We start from the raw sequence: 16,818 nt of genomic DNA on the forward strand, positions 1-16,818 counted from the left end.
AAGATCTGGGGGAACTGTGCAAGTCATTATGGTAAAATTCATTTTATACTCAGTGTTTTAGCACCCTCTCTGTTCTAAAGAGATGAAGAGTTTAATTGAAAGAATTCCTCTACTAATAAGATGGTTTATTTTAATGGTAAACTTAAATGTAAAGTAAATGAATAAATATAGCTTATTTTTTAAAAATTTACACTTACCAAAATCACCAAAATACAAACCTTTTAAAAATAGACCTTGTCTTTGATGTTTATTTCACATTATCAAAGTACATCCAGTTATGCAAATTTACACTCTTATTTCACATGTTTGCATTCCTGATATACATATAACAGGACTAAGAACACCTTTGCAATATTCAACCTCAAAATCCTGCTTGGTGAAAACAACATTCTCAGCTGCCTTATTCTTCCTGCACAAGTACAAAAAATTTCTAAATAATTGGAGTAAAAACTCAAGATTGGCAACAACAAAAAAGTAACTAAATTTTTATGCCACCTGAAGTTATTTGTAAATTTTTAAAATGGTTTTCTAATTCCTAAATTATTATTCAATAGGTAACATTTCTTTGGGTGCTCCTTAAACTATTTCAAGAAGCCTAGTTGTTTCTGGGATTCTTATAATCTACATGCAGTTGACAATAGCTATATACCAATGACGCTTAAATATTGGCATTATTGTGCTATGCATTCACCTAAGATATTTTTTAAAGTGGTAGTCAACCTTATCTCTCTTTTGTGAAAACATCTTGCTAGGCTAGAAAATGAGCAATTATTTCTGCAATTAGGCAAAGAAAAAGGACAGGCCAGTGCATCACAGTCCTAATTTTAAACAAAATTATCAGATTGAATCAAAGACCTTAACATTTTAGTTATAATCCTATGAAATTCACATATACCTAAATCACATGGCGGTTCTAGATGACTGCATGCTCATTCTGTTCAATGTTGCTCACGAGATCTCTCGTGTCACTAGTTCCTGTGCTCGGTCTACTGTTAAAATAGAGGGTGTTTTCAAAAGTGCTCTCCTGAGGTAAATGCACACGTCTCTTCTTATAAAACATATACGCCGCGAGGCCACCGCCCACGGCAATCAGGAGGATCACCACGACGACTCCTCCTGCCACCCCGGAAGACGGCTTGGATGGCTTAGACGGCTCCATCTTCCTTGGGTCAGCTAGAAAGAAACAAAACCATTAGGAAGAGGGGGGAGGGAGGCGGAGGGTAGGATGCTATGCAGAAAACACAAGCTCCTTTTTCTGAAAAACTAAAATACATAAATATTCTTTCCAGTGATATTTGTCCAGCAGAAATGCAGGACATGAAAAGAGAATAGAGGATTATTTTAGATGTTAAGATTATTATTCAGTTGCAAGAATGTTTTATTTATCTATGTAGCATAGAGCTACATAGATAATCAATGCTTTAAAATATTTATACCTGTTTCAAAATAATTAAGGCTGCTTACAAATACATTATATGAAGATGAATAGAATAGTAATAATAATGATGATGACAATAAAACGCCAGTGAAAATATTAGGGGGAAAATAAAATGAACGTAGTAGAAATCTGGGCTCATGAGTGTAATTAGTTAACAAACAGCACTCATGAGGTAATAAGGGGGTTGCAGCAAACTATAAATCTCACTGAGCTTTTTAGCAGCCAACCAAATGAGTGAAATAGGGTGTTACCTAATTCAAGTTATGTATAAAATTAAAATTAAAACCATTACTTAAAAAAAGAAAAAAGCCACAGGGATTATTGAGAGAAATTTCTTCTATGGGTTGTTATAAGGCAACTCTTCATAACGGAGAAATCAATGTCTTTAAAAACATCAGTGGTAAAACCACCAGTCTGACTCCAACACCTGCTTTTCGAGAGCATCAGTCAAGAGAGGCTGATGCCATAATGACAAAGTTTTTATATAAAACCCAACTACTCATCTATTCAATTTAACTAACTACTTTCAGAAAGGAGTATAGGAAGGGATAATTATGGTTTTTTAAACAAACTATACTGATACATTACTAATGAGGAACTTGAAATTTCATTATGGCCTTACCTTTTTCTGTCATTAACGTATGGGTAGGTTCAGCATCAATAACTGTTTATAAAAAAAGAACGTTATTAAATATTTATAAAATCCATAATAGTTGCATATAGATAGTATCATTTGGTTCACAGATACATAAAATCCTCCATGTTTGGATTATGGTAATATCACCATAATATATATATACAATTTATTATATATTATACATATATTTATATATATATATTACCTATATATGAGAGATAGATAGATTTGATATACAGATATAGATTTATTTATATCTATTTATGCATATTCTATAACAGTATCATACAGTTGTATGATGAGTTTGAATATATTGAAATATCTGAAAATACAAGGGTAGGAAAAAGTAGGTTTACAGCTGTAATACAAATAAATAATGCAATAATCTTATCTAATAAAGAGGGGATATGCTAATTGACCCTCATGCTGTCACAAAGATGGTGGCACCCATAGCCAATAAGGAGGGGATATGCTAATTCAGTAACCCGCTCTCAAAGATGGCAGAGCCCACTGCCACAAGATGGTTGAGATGGTTGTCAGGGGAGGGCAGTTAGGGGAGACCAGGCCAACAGGGGAGGGCAGTTAGGGGAGACCAGGTCAACAGGGGAGAGCAGTTGGGGGGGACCAGGCCAGCAGGGGAGAACAGTTGGGGGGACCAGGTCAGTAGGGGAGGGCAGTTAGGGGTGATCGGGCAGGCAGGGGAGCAGTTAGGTGTTGATCAGGCTGGCAGGGGAGTGGTTGGGAGCCAGCAGTCCCAGATTGTGAGAGGGATGTCTGACTGCCGGTTTAGGCTCAATCCCACCTAAACCGGCAGTTGGACATCCCCTGAGGGGTCCCAGATTGGAGAGGGTGCAGGCTGGGCTGAGGGACAACCCTCCCCCCCGCAAGTGTATGAATTTCGTGCAACGGGCCTCTAGTTAATAAATAATAATACAAGAATAAACTGTTTCACATACTCACAACTATAAAACTACTATTGCCCATCCCTGTACGTCCTCCAATTTGCATTTGAGTCTCTGATACTGACCCTCAAAAATCTACCCAATCTATCCATAAATGTATTCTAGGCTAGAAATTTTAAAACTAACCCATGGAGGCCTTAGGTATTACAAAGCATTTAAATGAAAGTGAAATAAGACTCCAGCATTTCACCAAAGGGTGGAGAGTATCTTAGAACAGAGTTTTAAAAGACTGAAGAACTACAAAATTCTAAAATAATAAAATCTACAGGGGATGGAGTGATAATTCATCTAATTCGTTTATTTAAATCTATTATGAAATTAACAATTTTATCTGTTGGGAAGGATATTATGTGAAGTGGGATAGATAAAAATATTATTAACATCCAGATAATATCACCTCATGATATTATAACACTATTTGCCCAATCCCTGTCCTTCCATGGGCTGCCACTCGGTTTCAGTAGGAGGCTTACTCCGTCTTGGAAGAGTTATTCCTTAAATCTTACGTGATTTAGTCTTATACATGACTTTCTGTAATAAATCCTGTTTCCCTTCCAGAACCTGGCCCCTTCTGGTTTGCCAAGGTGACTGTTTCACCCTTTTCTTCTCATGCCATAAGGCTTTTGTGGTCTGGCTCTCCAAACTGCTGCAATTTCACAAATGCATATTAATGGATATCCCATTATAAATCAAAACCATTTTGTCAGCTAAGCAGGCAGGGAGTGATTTTTGCTCCTTCAGAGCTGCAGACCACAGGAGACTGCATTTTTCACTTATGCAGGGGAGAGCTCACAAGGAAGCTGTATTCACATTATAATCCTACACCTGACATCTTAATATTACAAAGCAATGGTAGCCTGTGAACGTATGTGCCATGGGGCAAATTCTTACTTACTTTTTGGTCTCTTACAAATATATCCTTTGTAGGAAGAACAGTGAATATTATTCCAAAGTCCAGAAGATGCAACTAAAGAGGCACAGTCATTTCGTTCACCAGTGGGCTCTCCCGCCATCCAGTTGACAAAGGAGAAGGGGTTATTGTTTATCCATTGCCACTTTCCTGTTTATCAAATGCAGCCAATAAGAACACAAGTTAAAAATAACCTATCTTAAATTAAGTTCAACTCATCCAAGTAAAACTTGTAAGTATATTATACACTATAATTAATAATTGTTTATAGTCAAACTTTTAATTGGCAAGATTATAAGGACTAACTATCACAGGGACGTAAACTGAGAATATGTTTTTTATACAGTTTTAGGTGAAAACTTATTCCTAATTAATACAAATATGAATACTTATCCTTCCCTAAGTTTTATTCTGGCAAAGACGGAAAATATTTTTAAAAGCTTCTTAAACTAACTTAGCTACTGAACTTATTTTTTTAATTAGCAACTTTCAGGATAGCATAATATATGGGTCATTTAATATTTCAGTTCTTATATCAAATGAAAATATGTTTGTATATTCAAACTCTTCACAAATTAACCATTGTTTAAGGCAAGACTTTCTGGAATGGTAACCTTGTTTACCACACAATGGTTTGAAATAATTGTGATTAAATAATCATCCTGCAAAAATTACCTTCAACATTTCTGTACAATCCTATCCAAAAATTGGTTTTGCTTTGAAGTGGCTCAACTCGGTATGACAGAAAACTTGATTCAGCAGCAGTTTCAATAGAAACCAAAGAAGCACCTGCAAAATATAAAAGAACAAATACGCTGGAAGTACATTTAAGTTGCTGAAAATATTTTTATCATGATAGTATTTATATTAAGACCAATATAAATCATTTGAACATGTCCACTTAAGGAGAAGATTTTAAAGAGTAGACATCTGTCTTTTCAGAATTTCAGTTTTTATTCTGAAAGTACATTTTTAATGCATCATTTGTGTACATACACGAAACGAGTTATTGCAGGATGTGCAAAGATGAGTAGGACATAGAATGTCTTACGAGGGTTATGATAATATGGGTAGCTATGAGTTGAGAGTATAAAAGAATGTATTAAAATATAACATAAGTACAATATGCTATTAACGTGGCAAAGTGGGAGAGGATTTGTTTTAGGTGAAACAGCTAAAAGGCAGCATGGAGGAAATAGAATTTAAGATATTAAGGAGCATTGGATTTCAGGTAGAAACAATAGAAAATAATCCTAGGAAGAAAAAGAATAAAAGAATAGACAAGGAAAAGAGGGAAGCAGAGAGCTTCTTCAGAAACAGTGATGGCTCACAAACACTGGAGTCCTCTATATTGGTTTATGGTGATATGATATAGCTATATGATAGATGATAGATAGATAGATAGATAGATAGAGCGATCTATCAGGAGGAATTAGTAGTGTTAACAGATAGTGCAGTTTGGCTGGATTAATATGATAAGTGGGTGGAAAATAGACATGGGTTAGACCTCACTGCAGATGGCAGGATATGGGTATTTAGGGCAATGTGGTAATAAAGATCATTTAGGTTTTTTCAGGCAACAGAATGGTGCAATGTACTACAGGAGTATTAATCCAGCTGTTATATAAAGGACTGTACAAAATAAAAAGAGGGAAAACTGAAAGACTGGTTCAATGATTATGATATTGACAACATACATTAGATTACGTCTGATTCAGTGTCAGCATTAGATTTTATAGTAAATAGCTACTAGTATAGCTTTATAATAATGACAACTAATATAATTTAAGCACTTCATGCCAGACATTTTGCTTTGGGCTTTATAAGGATGATCTCACTAAAATTTTACAACAACCTTATTAAGTGGGTGCTATTGGCACCCATTTTATAGTTTAATAAAATATAAATAAAGAAGATACATAGCATATTACGCTTTTATTATACAGGGTATGCTGCCTACAAAAGACACACTTGAGATTCAAAGACACAAATAGGTTGAAAGTAAGAGCATAGAAAAGATATGCCATGCAAATAGTAACTAAAAAAAGAGTTGGAGTGGCTATACCAATATTACACAAAATAGGCTTTTAAACAAAACATATTAATAGAGACAAATAAGCACATTTTACTATGATTAATGTTTCAGTTCATAAAAAATATGTGATAATCATGAACAGCTATGTACCTAACAATAAAATCCCAATATACACAAAGCAAAGACTGAAAAAGCAGAGTTCATCTGACTTAGAATTTAAAGTCAAAATTCATAGGGAGAGACAAAGATGGCAACCTAGAAAGCTCCTGAATTTTTCTCTTTCAATGGACACACCAAAAGAACAGCTGCATATGGAACAATTCCCTCAGAAAAAATCTAGAAACTAGCTGAGTAACTACTTCCTATTGGGTGACAGAGAAAATGCCCACATCTAAATGAATAAAGACTAAAACATACTTTCTCTATAAAAACCCACCCCTAGCATAGTGCTATATAATACGGAGGGAACCCCCAACTTCCAGCTTCTCCATGAAATGGAGTGAAGGGTTTAGACCACACATCTAGCACCCCAAGTTTTAAAGCTCCCTTCTGAGGGCCATTCTCCAAAAACACATTTTCTAAAGTCAATGGTACATGCAGCCACATAACCCATGAGACTATAGACAATAAAGAAGCAATACTTAATGGTACCCAAGGGCTCATTGCAGCTACTCCCCCCGCCCCTCCTCCCAGGTTTAGCTAAAAGAAAGCAGTCAAAAAAGCCCATCTCCAAGTCTTCCCATGAAAGAGGATTGACCATATACTTTATAACCAGCTGCCCAAGGGTTTGGCTGCTAATTTGCATGCATCTAGGGGCTAGCTGTGTTCTTCCCTGGAGTCTGAAGGAGCTGAGGAACACTTCTGCCACTTTTTCCCTCTGGCTTGCTGCAATAGTAAAACCAGGTCATCAACATCTCTCTGGAAGGAGCTTGTACACATACTTTCTCAACTGCTGCCTGAGGATTCAGCTTCTAATCAGCCAGCATTCCCCTTTGGAATACTGTCAGGTCTTGGCACACCTCAAATACTAGGAGTTACGTAAGGCAAAGCTGGTGGCATGGACAATCACAAAGGTCTGAGAGACAAACAGGGCTTAATGTTGGGCTGACTGATGAGGCTCATCTTCTGAACAAGACCAGTCTTTCAAGACTGGGAGAGGTGTCTCTTTCATCTAATGTGCAGAAACTAATGCAGAGAGTCAAAGAAAATGATGAAATAAGAGAAGATATTCCAAACAAAAGAACCAGATAATACTCCAAACTTATGTTAATAATCCTATCTAATAAAAGAGAAACATGGTAATTAGCCATAGGACCACTACCCTTCCCATTGGCTAATCAGGGCGATATGCAAATTAACTGCCAGCCAAGATGGCGGTTAACCACCAACAAAGATGGCAGTTAATTTGCATATGTAGCGGCAATGCTGGGAGGCGAAAGGGGAAGGACTGAAGAATGGTGATCAGCAACCCAGGCGGCAGGCAAGAGCTGGGGTTGGGCAAAGGCCGCCTTCAGCCGGTGATCGTGATCGCAGGTTGGGGTTGCTGGCTGGCCTGCACCCAGCGATCGCCATGGCGATCGGAGTGCGGGAGGGCCAGGGCACAGGCCAGGCAGCAACCCCGGTCCCCCCGGGGTGGGGTTGCCGGCTGGCCTGCACCCAGCGATGGCCCTGGCGATCCGAGGGCAGGAGGGCCTGTGCCCTGCGATCAGAGGGCGGGAGGGCCAGGGCACAGGTCAGGCCACAACCCCGGATGCCCCGGGGGCCAGGGTTGCCAGCTGGCCTGCGCCCAGCAATCGCCATGGCGATCAGAGGGTGGGAGGGCCTGCGCCCCGCTATCGGAGGGCCAAGGCGCAGGCCAGGCGGCAACCCCGACCCCCCAGAAGCCGCCTGCCTGCACCTGTGTGCAGCCACAGAAACTGCCTGCCCGCGCCCGTGTGCAGCAGCAGAAGCCCACAGCCCGAGCCTGTGTGCAGCCACAAAAGCCGCCTGCCGCCGCCTGTGACCTGATCTGGTCCGGGGTTGCAGGCCCGTGCCCGTGTGTGCGGCTGCAGAAGCCACCAGCCCTGCCTGTGTGCAGCCGCAGAAGCCGCCTGCCTGCCGCATCCCACTATGATCCACTGAGTTATGAGGCCAGAGAGCAAGGAGAACTTCCACCCCTGAGTCCAAGCGGGGAGCGGAGGACACGGCCTCCCCTCCTAAAGTCACCAAAGGACAGGACCTAACCTAAGCCACATCCTCTGAGACAGCTGGGCAGGCACCACTGACCCTCTCTGCAGGCCGGGCCCCCCTCCCCCTTCCCCTGTCCCTGCACAGCTCCCATAGCTCCCCACTGGCTGAGGCAGGCACAACAGGTTTGCAGCCACAGGGGCGATTTAGCAGCTAACGAAAAATGCGAGAACGAACAAATGAAGCAGCTACTGCAGTGGGGAAAAGACGTTCATCAAATTCGTTGTCGCTGAGAAACTGAGGCAGCCAGCACAGGCCCCTGCACAGGATGAGGCTTCTGCTTCTAAAGAAACGTCCTGGGGTTAGAGGTGAGGGGGTGCTGCCTTTCCCATCTCAGAGCTCTCGGAGGAGTCTGTGCTCCCCCTCCTGGTATTCTTAACACCCAGAGACCCCTCCCCAGTCCAGGCAGGAATGTTCCACGCTGACCGCCTCCAGAAAGCAGAGAACAAAGAGGCACTTTTTGACTTCAAGCCTCTAAACCAGTGGTTCTCAACCTTGGCTGCACATTAGAATCACCTGGGAATCTTTTTAAAATCCTGATTTCTGTGCCTCATCCTCTGGAAATTCTGTTTCTTTGTTATGGGGTGGGGCCACAACATTAGTAACAAAGAAACAGAATTTCCAGAGGATGAGGCCCAGAAATCAGGATTTTTAAAAGATTCCCAGGTGATTCTAATGTGCAGCCAAGGTTGAGAACCACTTCTCTAAACAGACTTGACCTCTGCGGGCAAAGACCTGCAGCTGAGAGGAGACAGGTTCTGGGTGTTGAGGTCCAGAGCGTGGAAGGCCTCCTGGGGGAGCAGTGGATCTGGAAGCCTGTGTGCTGGGTCAGAGACACGCCTGCCTCCCACCCTCCCCTGCCCTGCACATAGACGTGCCTGGACTGGGTGAGGAGGAGAAGGAGAACTAGAGGGAAGGAACACTGAGTGTTTGTTGGCGGCCATGTAAAAAGGACTGTGACCTCCCCTCCCACTGAGTCACTCCCTAAGGCAGCAGGAGACGGAGGGTCTGAGAGCAGCCACACAGCTTTGTGGCTGTGACCCAGGCACCAAGATGGTGCCCATGCAACGGGGCTGAGAAGGTGTCAGAGGACCTCACCACAGAAAGCCCAATACCTCTTTGTGTGAGAGAGAGAAGGTGGCAGGGAGGGAGGGAGAGAGCAAATTGGACTCAAGAGGCCTCAAGGCCCAGATGAGGAGAATATACCAGGGATCAGCATGGACTTGAGCTCCGAGGTGAGGGTCAAGGGCAGCTTGGGTGGGGGCCAGCCCAGACAGAAGACTGAGGTCCAGATGTCCTTGACCCTGCTTGGTTCTTTGGCACCTCTGCCTGAGATATAAACTGTCTGACATGGAAGCATAACTCCAGAGAAGGGGGTGGGGAACCTAAGTTAAATAATATTTTGTTTTTGTTTTTTCACTTGGCAGAATGGGGGCTGAAGTTGAAGTTAGGTTTGGTTACTAAACAATAAAGAAAGCAACATTTCTTGCACACCCGACTGTGTGGTCTGAGTTTGCTGCTGCCTATAAACCGAGAAAAAGTTGTAAAATGAAGTACTAATCTCTAGGGTTTAGGTCAGACCAAGGAGTAGTGCCACTCAGCCAGAAGCTGGCTCATGGCTGGCCAGTGCAGAGGTGGTGGCAGGAGCCTCTCCCACCTCCGTGGCAGCACTAAGAATATCCAACTAACAGTTTAGGCCCGACCCTTGGGGGCCTAAGCCTTTAGTCGGACATCCCTCGAGGGCTCCCTGGCTGCCAGAAGGATGTCTGACTGCAAGCTTAGGCCTGATCCCCCGGAGAGTGGGCCTAAGTCAACAGGTGGATATCCCCCAAGGGGTCCTGGACTGCAAATGTTTGCAGGCCGGGCTGAGGGACGCACCCCCCCACCCTGAGTGCACAGATTTTGTGCAACAGGCCTCTAGTACAGAAATAAGTGACTTACTTGACAGAGCATAAATCACAGAACTAAAAATTACAATCAATACACTAAAAACTTCAATAGTTGGATTCAAGGGTTAACTAGATAAATTGGGAAAAGGGGACAGTTAATTCAAAGAAAGGACAGTCAAATACATCAGGGCAAGCAAAAAGAAAAAAAAAAGAGAATGAAAAAGAGTGAAGCTATCTTAAGGGACTTGTAAGACAGTAACAAGTAAACCAATATAGAAGTCCCAGAAAGGGAAGAGAAAAATAAGAGGGCAGAAGGCTTATTCAAAGAAACAATAGCTGAAAGCTTCCTTAACCTGGAGAAAGAAAGAAACATTTAGATCCAGGAAGCCTACAGAGTCCCAAATACAATAAATTTAAAGAGACCCACATTGAAACATATTATAATTAAACTGTCAAAAGTTAAAGACAAAGTGACATTCTTAAAAACAGCAAGAGAAATGTTACTTGTTACATACAAAAGAACCCCTATAAGACTGTAAGTGGGTTTTTAGCAGAAACTATGCAGTCCAGAAGAGAGTGGGATAATATATTTTCAATGCTTAAAGAAAAAAACTGCCAACCAAGAATACTCTACCCAGCAATGTTTTCCCTCAGAATTAAATGAGAGCAACTTTTCCAGACAAACAAAAGCTGAGTTAATCAACAATAAACCATCTTATAAGAATTGTTAGAGAGTTCATTACGCTGAAACAAAAGGACACTAATTAGTAATTCAAAAACATTTGAAAATATAAAACTCACTGATAAAGGTAAATATAAAGAAAAATTCAGAATACTCTGATATTATAATTGTGGTTGGTAAATCACTTATAACTCTAGTATAACAGTTAAAAGACAAAAGTACTAAAATGAATTAGAAATATTAATAATTTGTTAATGGATACACAATATAAAAAATGTAAATTGTGCCCTAGCCAGTTTCCTCAGTAGTTAGAGCATCGGCCCACAGACTGAAGGGTTGCGGGCTCGATTCCAGTAAAGGGCATGCAGGTTCGATCCCCTGTGCCAGTCGGGGCACATGCTGGAGGGAACCAATCGATGCGTCTCTCTCACATTGATGTTCCTCTCTGTGTGTCTTTCCCCCTCCCTTCCATTCTCTCTAAAAATCAATGGAGAAAATATACTTGGGTGAGGATTAACAATAACAACAAAAAAGTAAATTGTGACATCAAAAACATAAAATGGGGGAAGGGGTTATAAAATGTAGAGCTTTTGTATGCATTCATAGTTAAGTTATTATCAGCTTTAAATAGATTATTATAACTATAAAATATTTCATGTAAGTCTTATGGTAACTACAAGGCAAAAACCTAGAGTAGATACACAAAAGATAAAGAAAAAGGAATCTGAGCATACTGCTACAGAAAATGACCAAATCACAAAGGAAGTGAACAAAAGAGGAACAAAGGAACTATAAAGCATCCAGAAAAACAATGAACAAAATGGCAATAGTAAGTCCATACCTATCAATAATTACTATGAATGAAAATTGACTAACTTCTCCAATCAAAAGATATAGAGTGAGTAAATAAATTAAAAGAAACAAGATCCAACTATATGCTGTCTACAAGTAATTCTTTTCTTTATGAATACCCATAGTCTCAAAGTGAACAGCTGGAAAAAATTATTCCATATAAATGGAAAACAAAAGAGAGCGGGTTGGATACTTGTATCAGACAAAATAGATTTTATCCAAACCTATAATCAGAGACAAAAAAGGTCATTATATAATGATAAAGGGGTCAATTTGTTAAAGTATGTAACAATTGTAAACACATGTGCACCCAACATTGAAGTACCTTAATATATAAAGCAAATATTAACAGATATGAAGGGATAAACAGACCTCAAAAAAATAACAGTAGAAGACTTCAATACCCCACTTTCAACAATAAATAGGTCATTCAAACAAACAAAAATCAATAACGAAACAATGGACTTAAACTACACATTAGGCCAGATGGACAGATATATAAAACATTCCATACAACAGCTGAAGAATACATATTCTTCTCAAGAACACAGAACTTTCTCAAGATAGATTATATGTTAGACCCCAGAAAAATTCCCAATAAATTAAATATTGAAATCATATCAAACATCTTTGCTAACCACAATGTTATAAAACTAGAAATCAGCTCTAACCGGTTTTGCTCAGTGGATAGAGCGTCGGCCTGCGGACTGAAGGGTCCCAGGTTAGATTCCGGTCAAGGGCATGTACCTGGGTTGCAGGCACATCCCCAGTAGGAGATGTGCAGGAGGCAGCTGATCGGTGTTTCTCTCTCATTGATGTTTCTAACTCTCTATCTCTCTACCTTCCTCTCTGTAAAAAATTAATAAAATATATTTAAAAAAAAACACAAAAAAACTAGAAATCAATTACAAGAAGAAAACAAAAATCCACATATATATGGAGATTTGAAAACATGCCACTGAACAATCAATGGGTGTGTGTTATGTATATACGTAAAATGAAGTGTTGCCCAGGCCTTAAACAGACAGAAAACCTGCCATTTGCAACAACATTGATTAACCTGGAAGGCATTATGCTAAGTGAAATAAGCCAGACAGAGATAGACATATTCTGCATGATAACAGCTTTATATGTGGAATTAAAAAAAAAGAAAGTCAAACTCACAGAAACAGAAAGTAGAATGGTCATGGGTAGGGGCTGAGAGGTAGGGGAAATGAGGAGAAGCTGGTAAAAGATTACAACTTTCAATTATAAGATGAATAAAGCCTAAGGATCTAATGTAAAATATGGTGACTATAGTTGATAATATTATATCATATAATTGAAATTTGTTAAAGAGTAGAACTTAAGTAGAACTCACCAAAAAAGAAAAAAAAGTAAATACAGTGTGGTACAAAAGTATATTTACAGTTGTTCATATGGAAAATAATACAATAATCCTATATAATAAAAAACTAATATGCAAATAGTCATCATGCCCTCACGCCATCATGCCATAAGGGCTCAGACACTCAACACTGGGGAGGGAGGAATGGGGACCAGCCAGGCACAAATGAGCTTGTGAGAGAGGAATGGGGACCAGCTAGGCTGCAGCCTGGGAGAGGGACAAGCCACCCGCCCCATGGTCCCAGCTGCCTGAGGCTGCGGCACAGGCAAAACCACCTGCCCATGATCCCCTGCAACTGCAGCCACCCCGGGCAAAGCCAGCCCAGGTCCTGGGTGCCTGCAGCTGGTCAGAGGGAGGGAAGCCTGGGTCTCGGGTGCCTGCAACTAGCTTGAGGAGAGAATCCTTGGTCCCTGGTGTGGGGTGAGGCAGAGGAAGTTAGGAGCGATCAGGCCAGCAGGGGAGCAGTTAGGGGCAATCAGGCTGGTAGGGGAGCAGTTAGAGGCGATCAGGCAGGCAGGCAGAGGTGGTTAGGAGTGATCAGGCAGGCAGACGTGGTTAGGGGCAATCAGGCAGGCAGGCAGAGGGGTTGAAGGTGATCAGGCAGGCAGGCGGCAGGCGAGCGGTTAGGAGCCAGCGGTCCCGAATTATGAGAGGCAGTCGAACACCCGCCGAGGGGTCCTGGATTGGAGAGGGTGCAGGCCGGGCTGAGGGACACCGCCCCCTCCCTCCAAGTGCATGGATGCTGTGCACTGAGCCTCTAGTTAATAAATAACAATACAAGTATAAACTCTGTGTTTCATGTACTCACAACTGTAGACCTACTTTTGCCCCCACCCTATATGTGAGATGATGATGTATTAATTAACTTGATGCTGGAAGTCCTCTCACAATGTATGTATGTCAAATTATCATGTGGTACACTTTAAATGTATTATAACTTTATGTCAATTTTACCTCAATAAAACTGAAAAATATAAACATAAAAGTCAAAAGTCAAGGTTAACTTTTGAATGGACCTGAGGGAAATTAGGCTACAATTCTTGCACACCATTGTCAGATGAAGAACACTGATTTAGGGCATAATCAAAATTTAGTAAAAAAAAACAAAAACCCAAAAACCAACCAAACAAAAAACAGTTAAATATCCAATGAAATTTAATTAAGTGAATTTTTAGACATACCCTAAAAAATAAACTTTATTTGACATTTTTATTTCAAGGGAAAAATTATTCACTTATGTCATGTCTACCTGAGTTTTCTTTTGTTTTTCTTTACAAATAAGATACCCAGATATAAATGCTTTTCTGTCAATGGTAAAGCAAAATGGTTCTTGTGAAACCTGAGCGTATTGGTGATAGGACATGAACACAATATTCTGAACAACTGAGGATAAGAATCCTAACAGTTTAGTATATATTAGGGCAGAAAGTAAGCAAGGCTTGTTCAGGAAGTGATTGTTTTCTACAGAATTCTTTAAGATTTTTGAGGCTACAAATTAGAAATTACATTTGGGGAGGGCATGATGTTGACCATCCTGTTACAATGTAAATTATTAAGTATTTTACAATATAAATTATTATGTGTTTTTACATTCCTTGTGCTTTTAATGTACAATGTTAGTCGTATCATGGTAATCCAGAATAGATGACTGTGGGATTCTCGTACAGTAACTATGGCACTTACCCATTCGAAGACATTCCAGAGATGCTTGGCCCCAGTGCCTCGTATACGAAGACTCGATATAGTAGCAGTGACCATGGAAAGGAATCCATGCTGAGTGCTCTGTCTCCGGGCATCTCCCAGGCAGTTGAGGAGGTTCAGTGGCAGGGATTTCTGTTAATAAAAAGACATTCAAAATAAAGTTTCTTTAATGTGTAGAGTAATATATTAGCTATGGGAAATTTCATTACCTATCATTATCTTTATATATATATATATATATTGTTTTCATTTATTTCAGAGAGAAAGGAAGAGGGAGAGAGAGATAGAAACATCAATGATGAGAGAGAATCATTGATTGGCTGCCTCCTGCACAGGACCCACTGCAGATTAAGCCCGCAACCCGGGCATGTGCCCCTGACCAGAATCGAACCTGGGACCCTTCAGTCTGCAGGCCGATGCTCTATCCACTGAGCCAAATCGGCTAGGCCTCTATCATTATTTTTTTTTAAAGTTCTAATGGCAATCATTTGACTCTACCATTTTTATTATTTGGTTTTCTTTTTATTTTACCTTCTTTTTTAATTTTAAATATATTTTAATATAATGTACTAAGGCAGTGGTCGGCAAACTGCGGCTCGCGAGCCACATGTGGCTCTTTGGCCCCTTGAGTATGGCCACGAAGTTTCAATCGCATTGTATGTGCGCGCCCGTACGTGGTATTTTGTGGAAGAGCCACACTCAAGGGGCCGCAGTTTGCCGACCACTGTACTAAGGTATTGTGACAATCAATCACACTCATAATTAAGAAAGTAGATGTTAAGTTCAAAAGAACAAAATCACCAAAATTAATTTGCAAAGACAGTCCCCCTTCAAGACACTCTTTTTTGAGGGGTGCGGGAATCCTAACCCCTGTAAGCCCGTCTTAGCTATGACTGACATCTATGGTATAACTAAGTGCTATAGTTAGAACTGTAGGACTTTACCACCTTTATCCAATTCTAAGACTGCATTCTAGGACACTACCACCATAATATCACTGACTGATGAATCTATAGGCTATCAACATCAAATTAATCATAATTTCCTAGGGAATGTGACATAGATTCAAAAAAAATCTCAATAATAAGAATTCAGAAATTTATAAAGAGCAAATAAACTCTTGCAATGAAGGAAATTTCTATCTCCACTATTTTGATCTATGTATATTTGTTTATTACCAAGTCAGTCTTTTGTTAGGTAAAGGAATATGTTTTATCTTATTCTTAAGCTACCCAAGACATGTTTACAGTTTAATAATATCAACAGTGTTATATGGTAGTTTATTGAGAAAATTGAAAATCCCTAGATTGTTTTTGTGTATTCAATTACCATTTGATCTTTTGCAGAGAAAATAAAAACTTTCATTGCAATGTGCTGTCTTCCAGTAGCCATCAGGATCCAGATAAACACATGCTGTTTTCAGTTTGGGCTCATCAGTAGCCCAATTAGTGTATCTCACTCTCCATTTATCAATCCAAGCGTATTCACCATTGGTCTACAAGAACAAAAACAACCATTAATGTGAAGTCTTGCTTCACTTAGAAAATATCAGAAGAACCAAGTGAAGAGTATATTTAAGACTATGAATTTGCAAAGAGCTTTTGACATTTAGGATATTTAAAAAACAACATGAATCATTTCTACCCATTCAAATTCAGTAAAAAGCCCTTCTTAACAGGAGGCTACAATAAGTACATCCTTGGAAGATAATTTTAAAAACTGACTTAAAGAGCTATGTCATATTCTATGAAATTCTTCTTGTTTGTAAGCTTTCAGTGCCAAACAGAAGTTTTATCTCCTGAGCAAATCAAATATTTATTATATCACCATTAAAATATTAGTAAAACTTAAGTAATTGAACTCACGGACCCTGGAAAGAAACATTTCTTCTAATCCTATTGTTTGGCTGTTGAAACAGGCCAGTGACAAAAGACTTAGGTAGGGTTCCATGGATAAAGAATAGAGGAATGTAGTACTTGCCTTCTAGTTATGTGGTCTTTCAACTATAACTGGTCATGATGGCATTTTTTAAAAGCTAATTGCTTTATTCAATTTGCACACTTACTTTCTTATTAAATTTAGTCAAATTCATGGCCACA

The 16,818-nt window shown here is 39.9% G+C and overlaps 1 protein-coding gene across 2 annotated transcripts in view; it reads right to left on the reverse strand.

The window, feature by feature from the left end:
• Positions 1–215: 215 nt before the first annotated feature.
• The window catches only part of MRC1 (mannose receptor C-type 1), a 97,885-nt gene continuing 81,282 nt past the window's right edge, over positions 216–16,818 (reverse strand). Inside the window, exons 25-30 of one of the 2 annotated variants that reach the window (XM_036345766.1) lie at positions 16,049–16,214; positions 14,702–14,851; positions 4,623–4,736; positions 3,933–4,097; positions 2,061–2,102; positions 216–1,173 (exon numbers count right to left, since the gene is read on the reverse strand). In XM_036345766.1, the coding sequence (XP_036201659.1) occupies positions 914–1,173; positions 2,061–2,102; positions 3,933–4,097; positions 4,623–4,736; positions 14,702–14,851; positions 16,049–16,214 (897 nt within the window). In that variant the 3' untranslated portion in view covers positions 216–913. The remainder of the gene's footprint in view (positions 1,174–2,060; positions 2,103–3,932; positions 4,098–4,622; positions 4,737–14,701; positions 14,852–16,048; positions 16,215–16,818) is intronic. The other variant, XM_036345776.1, reaches the window with a different exon arrangement.

The sequence above is a fragment of the Myotis myotis genome, unplaced genomic scaffold (genome assembly GCF_014108235.1).
Source record: "Myotis myotis isolate mMyoMyo1 unplaced genomic scaffold, mMyoMyo1.p scaffold_m19_p_1, whole genome shotgun sequence".
In the NCBI taxonomy this organism is placed as follows: domain Eukaryota; kingdom Metazoa; phylum Chordata; class Mammalia; order Chiroptera; family Vespertilionidae; genus Myotis; species Myotis myotis.